Source organism: Fulvia fulva, chromosome 8 (assembly GCF_020509005.1).
Source record: "Fulvia fulva chromosome 8, complete sequence".
Lineage (NCBI taxonomy): Eukaryota > Fungi > Ascomycota > Dothideomycetes > Mycosphaerellales > Mycosphaerellaceae > Fulvia > Fulvia fulva.
Window position 1 is genome coordinate 441665 of NC_063019.1, and position 18388 is coordinate 460052.

Sequence of the window (18388 nt, forward strand, 5' to 3'; positions counted from 1 at the left end):
TGCATTTGCGCTCGCGACGCGGATGCGGAAGGGGGGCTTGGCCTAGCGTGTGATCAGCTACGCTCACTCCGCCTGAATGATATTAGCCCCACTTCCTCATTGCTGTCCTTTCAAGATACTCACCTCAGGTCTCTTTAATCGTTCACCACACGATCAACACCACCACCTCAAAATGAACCACGTCTCAAGCAAAGACCTCAACCACCTCCTCGGCACACTTCCGCAAGAACTCGTAAGTCCGCGCCACCATCCCGTGTCCAATACAGTATCCAACACCCATTTCAGTACAAAGAAATCTACACCCTAACCTTCACCCCAAAATCCACCGCCCAAAGTCCAGACCCTCACCAAATCCTAGAACCCACCCCACCTCCTCCACACCTCCCACTCCAGCCGCGCCCTCTTCGCCCACCGCTTCTTCAGCGCGAGCTTCATCTTCCCGTACCATCCACATGAGTTCGCTGGAACCGACTACCGCCGCGTCTCCAAGTGGCTCTCGAGCCTCGCACACCCGCACGTGAGCCTGATGCAATCCATCGAGATGGTCCTAGACCTTGCGAAGAGCTGTCTGGCCATGCTACAGACGTCTCTGCGCGCATCCTTGGCGGGAGTGATGGGTTGTGACTACGGACACCCGGCGCTTGAGGCTGTGAGGAGGGCGGGGTTGATGAGCTCTGGGGAGGCGCGGGAGCTGGGGGGTTGGCGAGTGGGTGATGTGAAAAGGCTATGCTCCGACGCGGAGAATGAGGGAGGCCAGGTCGTCATGGTGGACAGGTGGACAGGTGGCGGGCTACTTCCAAGCCCATCGCTGCTGGTGCTCGGTGGGTCCGGTGGAGCGGCTGTTTCAGGCGATAGACGGCGAGTGCGTTCTGATCCAGGGGGCCTAGAGAGGAAACAAATCTTGCTTCAAAGCCATGGCGCATCTACAAGAGCCCCTAGTACTTGTCCGCTCTATTGCGGTAGTCGACGGTTGGAACAGCTACAAATTCGCGTGGCGAAAGAGCATAGACCTCCAACTGCGAGGCACACACACCCTGCACCTTGAGGCTGCTCGGAGATTGAAATCCATTGGTATGGCGGGGATGAGGAAGTGAGGAGTTCGAGGACGAAGCAGTCTGAGGAGGATGAGGGCGTATGGGCGGCGGAAGGAGCGCTGAGAAGAAAACAAGCTTTGCTTCAAGACAATGGGGTATCTACCATATCTCCACTAAAACGCCGTTTCCCCTTCCCTCCAAACACCACAAACCCAACCCAACCTCCCACCTGCCCCAAACAGCAGGTTTATAGCAGCCCTACCAATTCCACGTCCTCGCGCTCGCCGCAAAGACCGGCGGCTTCCAAATCAACTTCTCCGGCTCAATAACCCTCTTCCCCTTAACCCTCTCCTTCTCCTTCCTCCTCTCCTGCGCCTGCAACACCGCATCCGTCAACACAATAACATGATTCTTATTACTATACCTCAGAAGATTAAGCGTGCTAAGCGTATGGAGCACATCATTAGTCGTCATCGCCAACGTGCTGCCAATATCTTCAACTGAAATTGTAGCCGCCGAGCCGGGGTGTTCTTCTTCGCGCTCGAGGAGGAGGTCGACGACGACTTCTTGCCAGTAGGCGCGGTAGCCGAGGAGGCCGAGGTCGGAGAGGGGTTTCTCGGGAGAGCCGAGCTTGCCTTCGATTTTGGAGAGTTCGTAGGAGAATTGGATTAGTAAGGCGCCGTAGCCTTTGCGTTGGTACTGCGGGAGGGTCAGGATACAGGCGAGGTTGTAGCCTTCGGCGCTGTCCTTTTCTTTGGAGAAGTAGCCGACGAGGTGGTGGCCGTGTTCGGAGCGGGCGGTCATGCAGTAGAACATGAACGGGTCGACGTCGTAGTATAAGGTTTTGTGATCGAGGAAGAGTTTTGAGAGGAGGCAGAGGTTCCGGCACCAGGTCCGCTGGCGACGGCCGTCGATTTCGAAGAAGGAGACGTTGTCGTCGCGGTAGATTTCGTTGCCGGGTGGGTGGCGAAGTTGACACTTTTTTCTGTGGCGGGTGAATTGGAGGTTGCTGCCGAAGTAGCAGAGGCAGAATTCGCAGATGAAGACCATGTCGACGTCGCTGAATTCGGCTGGGTAGGGGGAGAAGTACCAGGGTTCGATGATACTATCTCCCATCTGGATCTTCTCGAGGTTGCGGACGCGGCTGACTTCGGTCTGGTTCTGCGTCATGCTGCCGCCTGTGCGTAGCTTTTCGATTTCTGCTTCGCGGGAGTAGGGGACATTTTCGGATCCGGCTTTGGCAGCGATGGCGGCTTCTTGCACGTCGACGAGATCGACGTTGGAGTCGTCATCCGGTTGGGGCGTTCCATCAAGATCTTCTGTGGCGATGACGGTCGTTGCTGGATCAAGATTCTCCTTGGCTCCTGATATCGAAGGGTGTCGACTCAGTTGAGATGCTAGATCTGGCAGAGCTGAGCCTTCCCTAGTGGCGGTACCGCTACGAGGTCGCTTCTGGCCAGTCCTAGTATGTTTCGCGTCCGTCTTCGACACTTGGTGATTCTTCGATTGAGTCTTCTTGTTGTCTTTCTTGTCAGGCTTCTCTGGAGCTGGCCATTCAACTGGCTGGGTAAGGTCCAGTCTCTCTGCCGAGACCCATTCGTCCAGACGCTTGTTGAATTCGACATAGTGGACATAGAATGTTGGCCGGCCTTTCCTGGTTTGCATGGACAGAATCTCGGCCTGACGTTGCTCGCCGTCCTTCTCCACCATGGCTTTGGTGCCAATCCTCAGCGTCGCAAGTGTGGCCATGCCTCGCTCGGCTTTGGAGTCGTCGCCAGCAGCGCCAGCCTTTGCGTCGGGCGCCACGATGGCTGCAGTATTCTCGCGTCACTATGTGTGAGGGTTCGCGATGAAGTCACGAGTGTGTCGATGAAACGGCCGTGTGGTGGTCCTGGTCGTGTCGCGATCCTGAATTGCGCCCGTGGACTCGACGCGGCTGACATTCCGCGCGCGAGCTCTCTCCAAAACTTGCTGGATCTTGTGGAGGTGCGTGCAATCGACATGGTTCTCGACAGTTACGACCATGTCGATGTAAGCATGACATGGCTGGCCCAGCTCTGGCGTCGCTGTCGAGCAACTGGAAGGAACTGCAGAAGACGTTGAAAAGCGACCCGAAGGAGGAGGCACCCAGCAATGCCGTGAAGCGCAAGAGACCAGCACCCGCTACAGCACATCCCTTCAAGGAGACCAGGCTCTCCGACTCGTCCAACTCGGAGAAGCTGGGCAAGAGGCGCAAGATGGGCGGATATCTTTCTCCTCCCTCCACCGCCACGAAAGCCTCGAAGCTGATCGACGACCACGACATCGACCCCTCAGCAGCAGCAGCAGCAGCAGCAGCATACGGCCCACGAGCCAGCAGCGATGGCATACGCCGCGCCTCCGACGACATCAACGGAGGCCTCCACAAAACACACAAGCTCGGCAAATACGTCGCCCTCGACTGCGAAATGGTCGGCACCGGCCCACCACCACACGCCGACAACCTCCTCGCCCGAGCCTCACTCGTCAACTTCCACAACGAGCAAATCTACGACTCCTACGTCCAACCTCCCCCGGGCCTCCGCGTCGAAGACTACCGCACCCACGTCTCTGGCATAAAACCCCACCACATGAAAGCACCCTACGCGCGACCCTTCGCTGAAGTGCAGCGAGAAGTGAGCAAGCTGTTAGATGGGAGGATCCTGGTCGGACATGCTCTGAAGAATGATTTGCAATCGTTGATGCTGACCCATCCGAAGCGAGATCTGCGAGATACTGCGCGACACCCGCAGTATAGGATTGAGAGCAAAGGGAAGCCGCCTGCGTTGCGGAATCTGACCGAGTCGGAGCTGGGCATTGAGATTCAGACGGGGGAGCATAGTTCGATTGAGGATGCGAGGGCGGCGATGATGTTATTTCAGAAGGACAAGGATGGCTTTGAGGCGGAGAATAGAAAGCATTTTGGGCAGAAGAGGCCGCTAGGGAAGGCGGGTGGGAAGGCCAAGTCACCGAGTCCGGAGGATGATAGTGCAGTGGAAGAGGAGGACGAGGACGAGCATGACCTCGACTTGCTGGATGGCGAGGATGGCGATGGGCTGGAAGCGTCTGTGACTGGTGATGCACTAGGTGGAGGTGCTGCTAGGAAGAAGAAGTCAAAGAAGAAGAAGAAGCGGACGAAGAGGAAGTAGATCTATGCGGCTCCTGGGCAAGGAACCGGTCGAGATGCCTCCTCAGTTACCCAGTACGTCGCTGTACTCGAAAGCCATCCAGCATTTTCGCTACGCAGCCTCCTCGCTGCCACCGCCGACACAGTCTGGCCCTCAAAGAATGGCATGCGCCGAAGTATACCAAACCACCCAGCCCATTTCTTCCCTACCATGAGCAGACGTACACACTCAAAACTTGCCAAGATCGAAGCTCTTCTGTCCTTCCTAGTCGCGGCTTCGCAATCCCTGCTTCTCGCATTACCTCGCATTGCACCAACACACCCGTTGTTGGTCAAGCAGTCCGTCGATGAGTATGCCGCTATTGGACATGCGGTTCTCTATGCAGGGTTTGCACTCGTGGTGCAGGGTCTTCGCGTGGTGAGATGGTGAGATGCGATTGCCAGGCGTAAGCGACGTTTCGCGCATTGTGTACTCATGTGGAGCTGTGCTTGGGATCTGCTTCGACGAGGAACGACTAGAAGGTCATCACACCTTTGCTCGACTTTCGGCATCCAACCCCCTCCATCTTCGACTATGAAATCAATTCCACCCGGCAGAGCGGAACCCGCTCAGCACAATGGACGCAGTATGGAAACTCCTGTCCCCCACGCGCAAGAGTTCAGACATCCCACCACGGCCAGAGCACGACGATGATGCGGTGTATCCATTGCATATGCCGGACGATACCCTCGTCGCGCTCTCAATCCCGCATGTTCACACAGATGTGATGGGACAACATGCCCTGCTGCACGCTTGGTCTTTGGTTTTGGCTGGGCGAGAATCTTCTGTCCCTCCCCTTCTTGGATGCCACGAGGATCCTCTCGAAACCGCTCTCGAAAGCACGCCCACTCCCCCCGAACCCTGGACCCTGGCATCCCAGCAAATGGGAACCCTCGGCCTAATCCTCCTAGGCATCCGCATGCTCTGGACAACACTCTGGTCCGGTCCCTCTGCTACTAAAACAATCTACATCCCGGCATCATTCATGCAACGCCTCACAACACTCGCCCGCAAGGACGTCCCCACCAATGATAAGGAGAATTGCTCCTCGATTCATCACCACCTCCGACATCCTAACAACCTACCTCACCCAAACCCTCTTCACCTCCCTCCCTTCCCTCGCCTCAACCCATCACCCTGGCCTCCACCGTCAACGCCCGTTTCCGTCTCCCCTCATTACAACCGCTCAAGGACTCTACATCTCCAACATGGCTCTCTCATCCTGCACCCCCTTCACCGCGGACGGGATGTGCACGCTACCCTTGGGACCCCTCGCGCTCAAGGGACGCCAGACTTTAACGAACCAAGCAACAGAACCCCAACTCCTAGCCCGCCGAAAACACACCAAACCAAGCTGCAACATTACAAAGGACCAAACTCCCGGCACAGTCCTCTGTGGGAGATCTACTGCCGTGCTGGTTCCGTGTACGGATTGGAGTCGGGCGGAGAGTTCCTTTGGCGAGTGGGGAGTTTGGGCCTGCTGTTGTATATCGTAAGGGGCAAGAGGACGGATCCTCCGGACGGGAGAAAAGGACGATTCCTCCAGGAACGATTCTGCATCACCACGCTTGCGCGGGGAAGATAAGTCCCCTGCTGAGAGGAACGTGGTGTGTATTTAGGGTAAAGATGATAGTGGTGGTGGGTATTGGATTACGGGAACGTTTTTCGGAGGGGGTTTTGGGGAGGGTTTGAAGGGACTGTGATTGAAGCAGGCAGATGAGGGCAATGGTAGTGGGATGCCGTGCAAAGCGTAGTTTCTACCATGTCTGTCTATCCAAAAACGAACGCCAATCGCTCACTCGCTAATATTCTGCTCCATCCAAACCGGCACAATGAAGGCCTCGTGGCACAATGTCTATAAAGGATGCGTGCGTGGTCTTTTCTTCACCATCCCGATTAGCCCTGCTCTGCTCGTAAGTAAGAAGGGTAGAAGTATCCATCATCACATTCATCCCAAAACCCCATCCCCATCCTCATCCTCGCCCACCTTACCACTACCCACTACAACGGCACCCCCTCCATAATCTCCAATGCCCCCTCCCTCGCAATAGTAATTATCGCATCCCCCAACGTATTCGTCGCAAACCCGGCTTCGCAATAAGCAAAATAATACTCCCACTTCCTCTTAAACACCTCCACCTCATCCTCCGTCATCTTCCTCTTCTCCCGCTCCGCATACTCCTGCATCAGCGCCGGCCTAATCTCCTTCTGAAACTTCTGCATGAAATCTTGCCTCCAGAGACGCAGCGTTTTCGCATAATGGGGTCCGATGTTCTCGACGGTGTGAGGGATCAGACGGGGCTCGATGCCACGTTTCGAGTTGGAGGAGCCGGAGCGGATGGTGGAGAGGAGCTGGGTTACGGTGGGGAGGTGGCCGCCGGGGAAAATGTAGCGGCGGATGAAGTCGTCGGAGGTGGAGTAGGTGGTGTAGCGGGATTCGGGGATTGTGATGCATTGGAAGACTGCGATGCCGCCGTCGGATTTGAGGAGGGCGTCGATGCAGGAGAAGTATGTGGAGAGGTATTCGGCGCCGACGGCTTCGAGCATTTCGATGGAGACTACTTTGTCGTATTTTTCGGATTCTTCGGGGACTGGGAGGGATCGGTAGTCGCAGAGGAGGACTTTGATGTTCTTTTGCATGCCTCGGGCCTTGATGCGGTCTTCGGCGAGTTTCTTCTGCTCTTCGCTTAGAGTCAAGCTGGTTACTCGGCAGCCTGTCTTCTCCACGGCGAGCATGGCGAAACTGCCCCAGCCTGTTCCAATCTCTAGTACGTGGTCTGTACTCTTTATGCGCGCGTTCTTGATGAAGCGGTTTAGTTTGCGGTATTGTGCGCTTTCCAGTGTCTCTTGTTTGGATTGTGCGTCTGTCGTCGGTAGCCAGATGGGACAGCTGTAGGTCATGTCTGGGCTGAGAAAAGCCGCGAACATCTCGTTGCTGATATCGTAATGCGCTGATATGTTCAGGCGAGCGTTCTGCAGAGTGTTGGTCTTTCTGACTAAAGCAGTCACCTTGCCCAGCAGGTTGCTTGCGAATGTGACACCATTGGACAGGTATTGCTTGTTCAAGATGAACAGCCTGAAGAACGCGGTGAGATCTGAGCAGCTGAACTCTCCCAGCATGTACGATTCGGCAAAGCCCATGTCGGCGAAAATGGCCAACCGCACCCAAAATTGCTCGTTGGTGACGCGAAGCTCGATGTGAGGAATGTGGTTGACCGTTCGCTCATCTTCGGGTTTTGAGACTCGGTCTCGGTTGCCACAGCTGGTTATGCTGCCGTCTGATTCTATGATGGTCAAAGAGCCAATTTGTATGTTTCTCAGCGTCGCGAGGATGGCGCCTCTCGAGAAGGAGAGCAGCGGCGGCCATGCGAAAGTCGTGCCAGCGTAGTTCGCGAGCGCCGTCACTTGTCCCACGATTGTCATGGTTGCGATCGCCCTCTTCGCCGCAGGTTTATCCCAAGCTCTTTATGATTCAGCGGATACCCAATGCGCTCAACGGAATAGAGATAATGATAGGAACAATGTACAAGTACGCAAGTCCACCTCTTGACCGCACGCTCCTAAGCGGAATGTTTTGGGAAACGTGTATGAGGGGAGGAAGCTGCAGAGGGAAAGAAAAGAGAGGTACCTGACTGACAAACCTCGCGCTATTTCCGAATGTTCGTGGCTACAGCAGTAGCTTCTTCCTTCGCCAGGCCGCCCGGCCGTAGTAGGCGTGTTGTTGGTTCCACACATTGTCTTCTAGCAGGCAGGCCATGTCGTCGCGTGTCCGGAATCTCGGGGAGCGAAATGTGCGTATCGGCGCCATGTTTGCATTAGTACAGTATCACTCTTCAGCCGTGAGATTTGTTGATTGCATGACGCACTGGACCAGCTTGCAGAGGCTACGGTTGCTGTGCGGGCATGGATCTTTGACTTTGGCATTTGCCTGGAACCGAGCTGTTGAGGAGGAATGCCGTGTCGGCACATGTGCGGGGCCTTGATATCTCTATACCAGCATCCATATCGTGCGCGTGTCCAGCAGGCATCTCGAGACAAGTCCACACTCATATTCAGCGAGTTGTTGGACGTTGCATTGGTGTTGTGCAGGCTGCCATCTCGCTCCCCGAGCTGCAGGGTCGCGGTGCGGGGCAATCGTCTTCCCGACCGATCGGCTCCATCCTTGGCAGGAACAATCTTCATATGCGTCTGATCGAGAAGAGGCTGTCAAGAGCCACCACGCCCCTTCGACTCGATCACGATGCTGGAGTCCGGGCAACGAGCATTCGATGCTATGTAATGTCCAGACTCTTAAGACCGGATGAGATGAGCATGCCGTCCACGGGTCGTTGTCGATCATACGCCTTGGCAGTCCATATCCGCAAGCTGCATCTCACGAACCCGCGTTGACGAGATGTTGCAATGATACACATATCTGATGGCCTGCGCACCCGGCCTGGGATCAATGGCAGACAGCAAGTGCATCATGTACAACGAGCACCGTGACTGACAGTTCACGACTGTCAAACACAGCGAAGTCCACCTTTTCTCTGCTGGATACTCCAGCAATGAGCGTTGCTCGATCTTATAGCTAAGCCAGCATGGTTCTGTTCACAAAAGGCATTGTTACGATCCTGCTACTAACCAACAGTCTTACCTCAGCAACCATCCAGATCGACAAGAACAACTTCTACTTCGACGATCTGCAGAAAGTCTTCGATGTCGACTTCACAAGCGACAAGCCCGACAGCTGCAAGCAATGGCAACACCACCTCGAAGTCGCCTACGTGGAAGCACTACACATGCTCACCGCGGCGATTGAGGCAGTAGCAGAAATTCATGAGGCGCCGCCAGATGAGGACGACCCAGAGGCGGCTGAAACCCTCTCGTCATGGCGGAAGAGGGCGCATGTGTGGCGTGCAATGTAAGCAGCCTGGACGATTGGAAGCTACGGGAGAGTTGATGTATCGGCAGGCTAGGAGAGTATCCTGGTTGTGAGAGTCCGGAGCAGCCTAATGTGGCTCAACATCTAGGTGAAACCGCAGGTCGGTAACATCGTAATTTGCTCAGAATCATTGCTGCATTTTCTAACACTTACTAGAGCGCTTCCAAAGCCTCCTTGAAGCACACCAACTCAACCGAAGGAAGGATCAAGATATTACTAACGATGTGGCGACGACTTCCTGCAACAGCTCGCGCCCAGCGACCCAGACCCACGAGACATGAACTCCGCTCAAGAGGGCCACTTCACGCTCGAGAAACGTCAGTCATCATCACCCTCATCTCCGACTTCCACTAGCCCACCCACAGCAGCACCCGCCCGCGAAAACTTCCCCCACGGCACATGGTACACCAACTCCCATCCCACCGAACACGGCCCCTTCCTGCCAGACCCGAACACGGAAACCACACCCAACATGTCCTCTGCCACGAGAAACGACACGCAGTCACGAACTTCTGGCTACAGCACACCATCCTCTGCCCGACTTCCTTAAACCGACCCCGACTATGGTGGTCCGTGAACGCCATGCTTCCGCACATCCACGCCGGCGATCCTGTTGATAGGGTTCAGCTGGCACTGGCGCATACGGGGATTCATGGGATGGGGCGTTATGTTCTTGGCTGTGAGCTTCGATACCATGGGGTCTTTATGATGGCAGGTTGCTGACATGGTTGTGCGTGTAGGGGTCGATTACGCGGCTGTCAACGATGATGGGGGACGAGAGAGGTTGAAGAGAGATAGTGCGTATGGCTGGCTGTCTGCACGGCGTCTTGCAGAGTGGGATGAAGATAAGGCGAGAAGGTCTCCTTAGAGCGTAGACTTTATCGCGGCGCCCGATGGTTTTTATACTCTCTCCGTATCGAACTTACTATATACTATGATAAACCTCCGTATAGTTATACGTTATTTACCCCCTGAAAATTATGCCTTCTTTGCTGCTGCGGTGTATGTGAAGGATTGGTATTTGGGATGCGGAAAGGCGGATTGTGAGCCTTCGGCGGGGGATGTTTGGTGTGATGGTATTGAGAACCAGTAGTGGACTCTATCGCTTCGCGGCGAGGTTACTGCTGTTTACTCCAGATCTACACAGCTTTCAAGAGAGATCACATCACACAGATCCTCACGCTGCCTCCTCCTCCACCTGCTCATACCCCTCCGTCTTAATGTCCGCCAACCCCAAATCCTCCTCTTCCTCCTTCGTCCTCTCATAATCCTGCACCTCAATCTTCGGATCCGGTTCAGGTGCCGTCAAGCTCTGTACATAAGACCCAGCCAGTGGATCCTCCAAAGTAAGAGTAAACCCCTTCTTACCCTCAATGGCGTCCGTCAAAGCAGCAAAGAAGTCCTCCCATAACTTCTTGCTATCAGAAGTCATAGAATCGCCGGCTCCCTCGGGCACCTGGGCATCACCGTCTTCCAGACCGAACGCCTGCGCTCGAAGATCTTTGCGAATCTGGGTCATGATGCCTTCAACTGTGGTGAAGCGACCACCCATTGTGCCGGGCTCGACGCGGAGTTGGAGTTCAGGGCAGAAGAGGGATGCGCTCTCGCTCTTGAGGATGTCTCGTGCCAAGTCTTCATTCGTGCTGACTTTGAGAGTAATTCTCCGTCCCTTCTCGGGAACTTCACCGCCGGTCTTAACTTCGTTACTTCGATATCCGCAATGGTCGCAGACTGTGGACATGAGCACGACTTGCTTGAAGTAGGGGATGTTGACCATTTTCATATTCGTGGCGCAAGGTCGTGTGCAGCCTGGACATGAGGCAGGGAAGCTGTAGACTTGGTCTTCGACGATGTCTTCTTCTTGGTCTACGTTGTTTCCTTGTACTGTGGGTACTGAGTCTGCGCCTACGAGGTTGCTGGAGTGGTACTCGGGGCGCATTTCTGTTGGTGGGGCGTCGGATGCTGGGTTTGGTACGTCGTCTCCAAGGCCGAGCATACCGTTTTGTGCTGGGGTTCGGTTGTATTGGGTCTTTGCCCACTTTCCTGCTGAGTCGCCGGGCCGTGGTTCTATTGAGCTGTTGCCACTGGGGTCGTCTGCGGAGATCATGAATGGGTATTTTCGTCCTTCGAGCATGTCCGATAGTGCAGAGATAATGCCTGCGACTTTCACGCCCAATTCTGGCATTTGCTCCATTCTTGCCTCTTGATGTTGCGATAGATCGTCACGAACAGCACTTATTATGCCTTCGATATTTGTATATTGTCCCTTGCCAGCTGGTATCTCCAGGTCGATATCCTCTATCCTGAACAGACACACATCGCTCTTGACCACTTGTCTTTGTAGATCCTCATCTTTCTCGACTCTCAAAGCGTGCTTGCTTCCCTTTGGCTGTATCTCTCCAGCAGACTGAATTTCGTTGCTCTGGTGGCCACAGTGGTCGCATGCGAATGACATGATGACAACCTCGCGGAAGAAGGGGATCTTGGTGAGAAGAAGCTTGGTTATGCCATCTTCATGACAGTTCATGCATAAACTCTCGATCTCTTCAACCACTTTCTGATCCTCGCCATTCGTTTGGTCGACCTTGCGGCCCATGTCTTCGAAGAGATCCTGGGCAATCGACCTGCTGCCGTTCGGCTGGGTATCACCATTTTGGGCCATCTCGACGTCTCTCCTCTTACTTGACTCGGTCTCTGCTGCTGTGTCTGGGTAGGGTCGTTTCAAAGAGTCCATAGTAATAATGTTAGACAGAACTTTTCGACAGAAACTCGAAGTGTGACGCACCTTATCTTAGCGTGCTTTTCTTATCGTCCCTCCTTGCTATCCGAACAGGCTAAACTGTGAACCTTGCTGTGCTTACCAAAACACGCGACACAGCAGAAACATCTGGATCGAAAGTGGTCGCCATATTCGCCGTCAACATCAACATCAACATGCATGTGGAGCTCTCACTGGTTCCTGCGATGAGCCGACTTTGCCTAGACTACATGTATCGCGTATCGTGCTCGCTCTCCAAGACAGACACACCTTCCTAGATAACATGGCGGCTTCCATCCTGCTCAGGAGCGACCTTCTTGCAGGGCGTAATAATCCTTCTATGACTTCGATGGCGATCACTTCCATCGCAATGCGACTGACTCATCCCTATCGCTGATAAGATTGCACTACTCTTAAGTACGATTTGATCCAGCTGACAACCTGACAACATCCCTAGACCAAAGTACATACTCTTGATGACTGGATCTACCGGACCGCAAGAGTGCATCATCTCCGATCGTGGCGGCGTAATCGAGAATACGCACAAGGTACACGCCGCGGTTGTCGACTCCAGCGGCGAGCTACTGTACTCTGTTGGAGATGCCTCTCGATTAACACTACTCCGATCCGCTGCAAAGCCTGCTCAGGCTCTTGCCATCCTGGAAACCAAATGCTTCGATCGATATGACTTCGACGACCAAGACCTAGCTCTCATGTGCGCCTCGCGCAACAGCGAGAAGCGGCACATCCAGCGAGCACGGAAAATCCTCTCCAAGATTGGCCTCTCCGAAAACGACCTTGCGTGTGGTGGGCACCCTTCCATTTCCGAGGCAGTGAATCAAGCTTGGTTCGATGCTCAGTTCCGTCTTACGCCAATATGCAACAACTGCTCGGGAAAACATGCTGGCATGCTGGCAGGAAGCTTGGCGCTGGGAGCTGACAGCCGTGGCTACGAAAAGCCAGATCATCCCATGCAGCTTAACGTCAAAGCTGTCTTCGAGCAGCTTGTGGACGAAGACGAGTTGAAGTGGTCGACAGACGGCTGCAACCTACCAGCACCAGCTTGCTCATTGACGGCTGCAGCATGCGTCTTTATGCAATTCGCATGGGCTGCCGATGAGACTCACGACTCCAAGGACAAGACATCGACCCGAAGACGTGACATGGCCCGCATCTTCAAAGTGATGAGTCACTACCCTGCTATGGTTGGCGGTGAGGGTCGCTTCTGTACCTTACTCATGGACGCCTACCGCGGAGCTCTCATTGGCAAAGTGGGTGCTGATGGATGCTATGGTATTGCGATCCGCGAGTGTGAGCAGACCCGCAAGCTGGGAGCAGAAGGCGCTGTCGGCATTGCTATCAAGATTGAAGATGGCAATCTGGATGCCCTATACTGTGCTGCTGCGGAGATACTGGAGCAGCTTGACATTGGAACGAAGGAGCAGAGACAGAGTGTGGCAACCTTCCATCATGCAAAACGTCTCAATACAGCTGGTGTCGAGATCGGCCGCATGTCAGCTGCGTTTCGCCTCCAACGCACTCGGCAGGACTTGTTGCTGGAGTTGTAAGCGGGGGGGTTTTCTGGGAGGGCTAGGTGCAGCATCTGCTGCAACAGTGATTTTTCACCTCAAGTCAACTTTAACAGCCTATGTAGCACGCTTAGTTTTCCTTTGCAGTGCCCTGGGAGCCCTTTCTGCAGATACCAGAGTCAAATCCTCTGCCAAAACCACCAGATCAAAGGAACCCAGTACATGTTACCCAACCCTCAGGCGCAGGAACGCATAGTTATAGTGAGATGAGAGAGGTGTGTGGGGATGTTAGTAGTAGGGGGTGCACTCAACGTTGATCCAACAGATGGCGTTGGATGAGGCGAGGGTTGCGTGTAGCTAGGAGAATGAGTCGAGCATAGTCATCTCTGCCCATGCGATGGTCCTGCAGTGGAGCTCAGACTCAGATCACTCAAAGGGATACCTTTCAGACTCCAATTCAAGAGGATGTGACTCCAAGAAAAGAGGGCGCCCATGTAAGATTCAGGCTCTCGTGAGGTACAATTCGCATGTGAAAGGGCATCGTGAAATCTAAGCTACTCCCAATGCGGCTTGGCCCCGCTCGGACCCTTCGAGAGTGAGTCGAACTTCAAGTGTGTTGGGACTTCCACAACTGCAAAGATGTGAACCATATCAACATTGCAGCTTAATTGCTGCCAATAGTCCATACAATGTCTACAGACGCCTTCGATGTCGTCTCAACATATCAGCACCTTCTGGCTGAAGACCCGGAGCTTACTATGCCAGTCGCAGCCATCGAAGCTCTGATCTTGGGACTAGCGAATACACCTGCTACTACAGTGTCCGGTATGGCTTGACTGTCTTTAGCTGTGCACATCGTAACGCTATCCACCATGCTAACGCAATCACAGAGACCCTCGATCTAGTCCAAAAACTCACAAAACAGCTCAAAGAAAGCATCCCCAACTCGATATCCCTCTCCGCCGGCACCGACATCTTCCAACAGTACCTCACCTCGAACCTACAACGACCCGGTCCCGGTGGTCTCTCCGGCGACTTCGAGCAGATCCGCAACCACCTCGTGCAGAACGGCAAGCTCTTCGTCGAACGTGCCAAAGCAGCACGAGAAACGATCGCAGGATTCGGACGACAGTTCATCAGAGACGGCAATACGATCCTCACAAATGGTGGCAGTCGTGTGGTGGGAGCACTGTTGAAGAGCGCAGCGGAGTCGAGCAATGCATTAGGACGAGGAAGCATACGGTTCAGAGTGATATACGTGGTGTCTAAAGACAGCGATGACACAGAGAGCGCGGACAACATTGCAGTGCTGCGAGAACGAGACATTCCCGTCGCAACCATACCACCTACCGCGGTTGCATACTGCCTCGACCAGGTGACGCAGTGCTTCGTGGGCGCGGAAGGCGTAGTAGAGAACGGAGGCATCATCAGCAGAATGGGCACATACCAAGTCGCCATGCTAGCGAAAGCCGCAGGCAAGCCCTTCTACGTGGTGTCCGAATCACACAAATTCGTGCGGCTGTATCCGCTCGGCCAGCAGGATCTGGGGATTGAGCAGAGGGTGGTGGACTTCAGGACTGGAAAGGGCTCGGAGAGTGAGGAGATGGATTCGGATGAGGGAGTTGCGGACATGGAGCCTGTCAGGAAGGCTGCGCTGGCTGATTGGCGGCCTGAGGATGCTGTGGATTATACGCCGCCGCACTTGATTTCGGGGATTATTACGGAGTCTGGTGTGCTCTTGCCGAGTGCAGTCAGTGAGCGGCTGATAGAGATTTGGTTCTAGGGAAGTGCAGTAAGTTGCCTTTGTGATGCATTTGGTAATGGAAGGAAGCTACGTAGCAACGCAATTTCTGCGCAAGACGCACGATGCAGGCCGTCTTCTGACGCATCGACCTGGCAGAAGCCTTCTTTGAGACGTTACTACATGCAAGTCGAAGCTCCCGCGGCGGATGCAGCGTTTGTAGTCGCATTCTTGGCGGCCTTGAAGCAGCGCTTATCTTACAAGCACGACCTCGCGGATACCGGGCAAACATTGCAGACGCTATATTGGGAACGTGGAAGAGACATCCTGCCAGCAAAAAGTTCGCCTGCCGTTCGTTCAAGCTGCACAGCAACACCCGACGTCTTCATCTACAACCTCATCCGCGGCAATCACACTTTGACAGCAAGACCAACCATCAATAGCGTCGTGTGACTCCATACAACAGTCCAGACCGCCATCAGCCCCAGGAGTTTCCCGTCGACCCGCCAGCCGAGACAACAATGAACTTCTTCACTATCACCCGCAGCATCGCTTGAGCCATCGCCAGCGCCGCCACCAAGATCTTCTTCACATTCATCCAAATCGTCTTGCTCTCCGTCCTGGTCCTTTTCATCGGCTTCATCTTGTACGAGCCCACAGCCCATGCCAAATGCCAGATAAAGTGTCATAGAAGCAAGGCAATTTGCTACTTCAAGACTGGCATGTTCTTCACCAAAGGTTGCATACCTGCTTGCGAGTTGCTCTGGAGTTGCGGTGTGGCGGCCAACTTTGGGTTGGGGATTGGGCAGTATGCAGCTACCCCGGCGGCAGTCGTTTGCAGTGTGCCGTTTGAAGTTTGCCAAACGGGCTGTGCCTTTGCATAGGGGCGGGAGCTCTCTGGGGCAAGACGTGAGCTGGGTAGGTGTCTGATGCGTTGTGGAGTGACAGTGCAGTCCTGCTGCAGCTGTCCCAGAAGTCTGGTCCACAGCCTGTTGGTGCCTGTGCAACGGTGTTAAATATCCTATGTCTCGTCCACACTTGATGTGCTTCACTAAACCTGTACGGCTCATTCATCCAAGTGTACATCGTTGTCCGAACTCTACATCTACAGGATTACCACAGCAACATCAATCCAACGCGACGCCCCAATTCAGACCAGATCGAATCGCTTCCATCACCTCTATCCGCTCCACCACTTCAAGGCAAACATGGGCTTCCTTGACACCATCGCCAGCACGATCAAATCTATCGCCAAGATCATGATTACCTGCATGCTGGTCGTTGGCCTTGGCCTGGGCCTTGGGGCCGTTTACTACTTTCTGACCGCTACACCTCGAGGCCTTTGCGTAAGCAGTTGCAATCATGAGGCAATGATCTGCGAGATGAACGCTTACGCTGCCTGGACCACTGGCCGAATCTCGGACTGCGATTCGGTTCTGGGCTGCTATTTGGCTGCTGACCCCTGCAGCTGCGAGATGCCATACGAGGTGGATCGACTCATCGTTGCGGGATGCAATCTCACCAACACCATATGCCAGGTGGCCTGCGATGTTCGATATGCCATTTAATCAGCACTGTCCTTCGAAGAGCAGAGTCCTGCGCCAGGAGCTTCGCTAAAGACCAAGAAGCTGCATCGCCTACATCTCCTTTTACTTCAACTGAGCTACAGCCAGGTGTCACCGCAAAGCATATCGACATCCCCTTTCTCAACAGCGGCTCACCAACACCAACACCTTCAACGCGACTACAATTACGATCACACGCACAATCACAGCACAAATAATCCCCAATCAACTATCGACCACCAGCTACAGACCAGGACCCCCACAGCACACAACAAACAACGGCACCGAATCAAGTCCTCAAAAGACACCCAAACGCTTCAGCCTTCTCACCACAACCACCACCGCCTCATTGTCATCATCACGCTACGCCAAAATTCGCTCCAACATCCTCACCAGCATCCCATCCTTACTCCATCGACAGAACGACACAAGCAGGCCCAGACGTATGAGAGCTATGTCAAGCATGGCTACTATGTCGGTCTTGTAGCTTGCTGCGCAACATAGGATAACAGTCTCAGCTGCCTGTTGAGTTGCAACTCAGCCCCCAGATCCACGAGTCTGCCGCAGTCAATGATATCAAAGAAGCATCTAAGATAGAAGTAATTCATCGCGGGGATGGAATGGATATCAATGTCGATCTACGATGTTTTCGAGCATGAGACTTCGATTTGGCAGAGGAATTCACATAGGCATGTAGAGACTGAAATGGTCTGCTGGGTTGCGCTACACTCCTTCCACTTCTCCCTTGTCATCTCCTACATCGCGATCTTGATGATGAACGCTTCTACCACGCCGCCGTCGATCTGCATCAAGGCTTCGCTACGATGCTGGACCACACTAATGCTCATTGTGTTAGACACGAGCATTGTCCTTCCCCAACCAGATGTAGACCATGCTCCGTACAGAAGCTCCGAGCGCACTTAGAAGTCTGATCGAAATGGAGTCAAAGGCCAGTTCGAGACACTTCCAGGTCAGTTTCTTCTCAATAGTCTGAAGCACCAGGTCTTACACGAACATACGCATCGTGTCTCAAAGCACACTCAGCAGCAGTAGCGAGCACACTATATATACCTCCTCCCCACATCCCCAACACCAACAACAGCAACACAACACCCACAATTCCTCCACACCCTCACCAAACCAGCAACATCCACCACGCTTTCACAACCAAACTCACCACTCACCGAACCAAACGAAACCACCCTCCCCCAACCCATCCATCCCCCCACAACAATGTTCCTCCCCATCCTCCCCATCCTCATCGCCCTCGTAGCCCTCCTCCCAACCGCCATCGGCGGCCCAGCAGCCTACGGAATCTGCCAAGCAGGCTGCGCCAGCGTCGTCGTAGCCTGCTACGCAGCCGCCGGCTTCGTCTTCGGCGTCGCACTACCCGCCGCACCACCAGCGATTCTTGCCTGCAACTCTGCTTTTGGGACTTGTCAGGCTGCCTGTGCTGTTGTGGTGTTTGCTCCGACCGTGTGAGTTGAATAAGCTGAGCTGTGAAGTCAGTAAGGAGGAATGAAGGGAAGGGGCAGAGGACGAGGACCGGGGTCATCAACATCATGCCTTTCCGATTACCAAAAGACCGAGCGGAGCGGAGCACACGACCTCAGGCCGTGAGTAACAGCAGTCCAGCTCTATATACCTCCCAC

General features: G+C 54.3%; 9 protein-coding genes across 9 annotated transcripts; 6 read left to right on the forward strand and 3 right to left on the reverse strand.

Moving 5' to 3' along the window:
- Window positions 1–1292: 1292 nt before the first annotated feature.
- On the reverse strand, window positions 1293–2783 carry CLAFUR5_10850 (Histone acetyltransferase; the record flags this gene model as incomplete). The annotated part of the gene is made up of 1 exon (XM_047909998.1): window positions 1293–2783. One exon carries the CDS (start codon window positions 2781–2783, stop codon window positions 1293–1295), a length of 1491 nt encoding a protein of 496 aa, XP_047765013.1.
- A 293-nt stretch (window positions 2784–3076) lies between these two features.
- CLAFUR5_10851 (RNA exonuclease 4) lies at window positions 3077–4201 on the forward strand (the record flags this gene model as incomplete). The annotated part of the gene is made up of 1 exon (XM_047909999.1): window positions 3077–4201. One exon carries the CDS (start codon window positions 3077–3079, stop codon window positions 4199–4201), a length of 1125 nt encoding a protein of 374 aa, XP_047765014.1.
- A 2019-nt stretch (window positions 4202–6220) lies between these two features.
- On the reverse strand, window positions 6221–7642 carry CLAFUR5_10852 (Tuberculostearic acid methyltransferase; the record flags this gene model as incomplete). The annotated part of the gene is made up of 1 exon (XM_047910000.1): window positions 6221–7642. One exon carries the CDS (start codon window positions 7640–7642, stop codon window positions 6221–6223), a length of 1422 nt encoding a protein of 473 aa, XP_047765015.1.
- Window positions 7643–8799: 1157 nt separating this feature from the next.
- CLAFUR5_10853 (uncharacterized protein) lies at window positions 8800–9424 on the forward strand (the record flags this gene model as incomplete). Its single annotated transcript, XM_047910001.1, has 3 exons — window positions 8800–9122; window positions 9173–9243; window positions 9300–9424. 3 exons carry the CDS (start codon window positions 8800–8802, stop codon window positions 9422–9424), a joined length of 519 nt encoding a protein of 172 aa, XP_047764882.1.
- A 118-nt stretch (window positions 9425–9542) lies between these two features.
- CLAFUR5_10854 (uncharacterized protein) lies at window positions 9543–10011 on the forward strand (the record flags this gene model as incomplete). Its single annotated transcript, XM_047910002.1, has 2 exons — window positions 9543–9822; window positions 9884–10011. 2 exons carry the CDS (start codon window positions 9543–9545, stop codon window positions 10009–10011), a joined length of 408 nt encoding a protein of 135 aa, XP_047765016.1.
- Window positions 10012–10320: 309 nt separating this feature from the next.
- CLAFUR5_10855 (Zinc finger protein) lies at window positions 10321–11877 on the reverse strand (the record flags this gene model as incomplete). The annotated part of the gene is made up of 1 exon (XM_047910003.1): window positions 10321–11877. One exon carries the CDS (start codon window positions 11875–11877, stop codon window positions 10321–10323), a length of 1557 nt encoding a protein of 518 aa, XP_047765017.1.
- Window positions 11878–12377: 500 nt separating this feature from the next.
- On the forward strand, window positions 12378–13469 carry CLAFUR5_10856 (uncharacterized protein; the record flags this gene model as incomplete). Its single annotated transcript, XM_047910004.1, has 1 exon — window positions 12378–13469. One exon carries the CDS (start codon window positions 12378–12380, stop codon window positions 13467–13469), a length of 1092 nt encoding a protein of 363 aa, XP_047765018.1.
- A 650-nt stretch (window positions 13470–14119) lies between these two features.
- Window positions 14120–15213, forward strand: CLAFUR5_10857 (Translation initiation factor eIF-2B subunit alpha; the record flags this gene model as incomplete). Its single annotated transcript, XM_047910005.1, has 2 exons — window positions 14120–14255; window positions 14321–15213. 2 exons carry the CDS (start codon window positions 14120–14122, stop codon window positions 15211–15213), a joined length of 1029 nt encoding a protein of 342 aa, XP_047765019.1.
- A 2756-nt stretch (window positions 15214–17969) lies between these two features.
- CLAFUR5_10858 (uncharacterized protein) lies at window positions 17970–18218 on the forward strand (the record flags this gene model as incomplete). The annotated part of the gene is made up of 1 exon (XM_047910006.1): window positions 17970–18218. One exon carries the CDS (start codon window positions 17970–17972, stop codon window positions 18216–18218), a length of 249 nt encoding a protein of 82 aa, XP_047765020.1.
- Window positions 18219–18388: the final 170 nt, after the last annotated feature.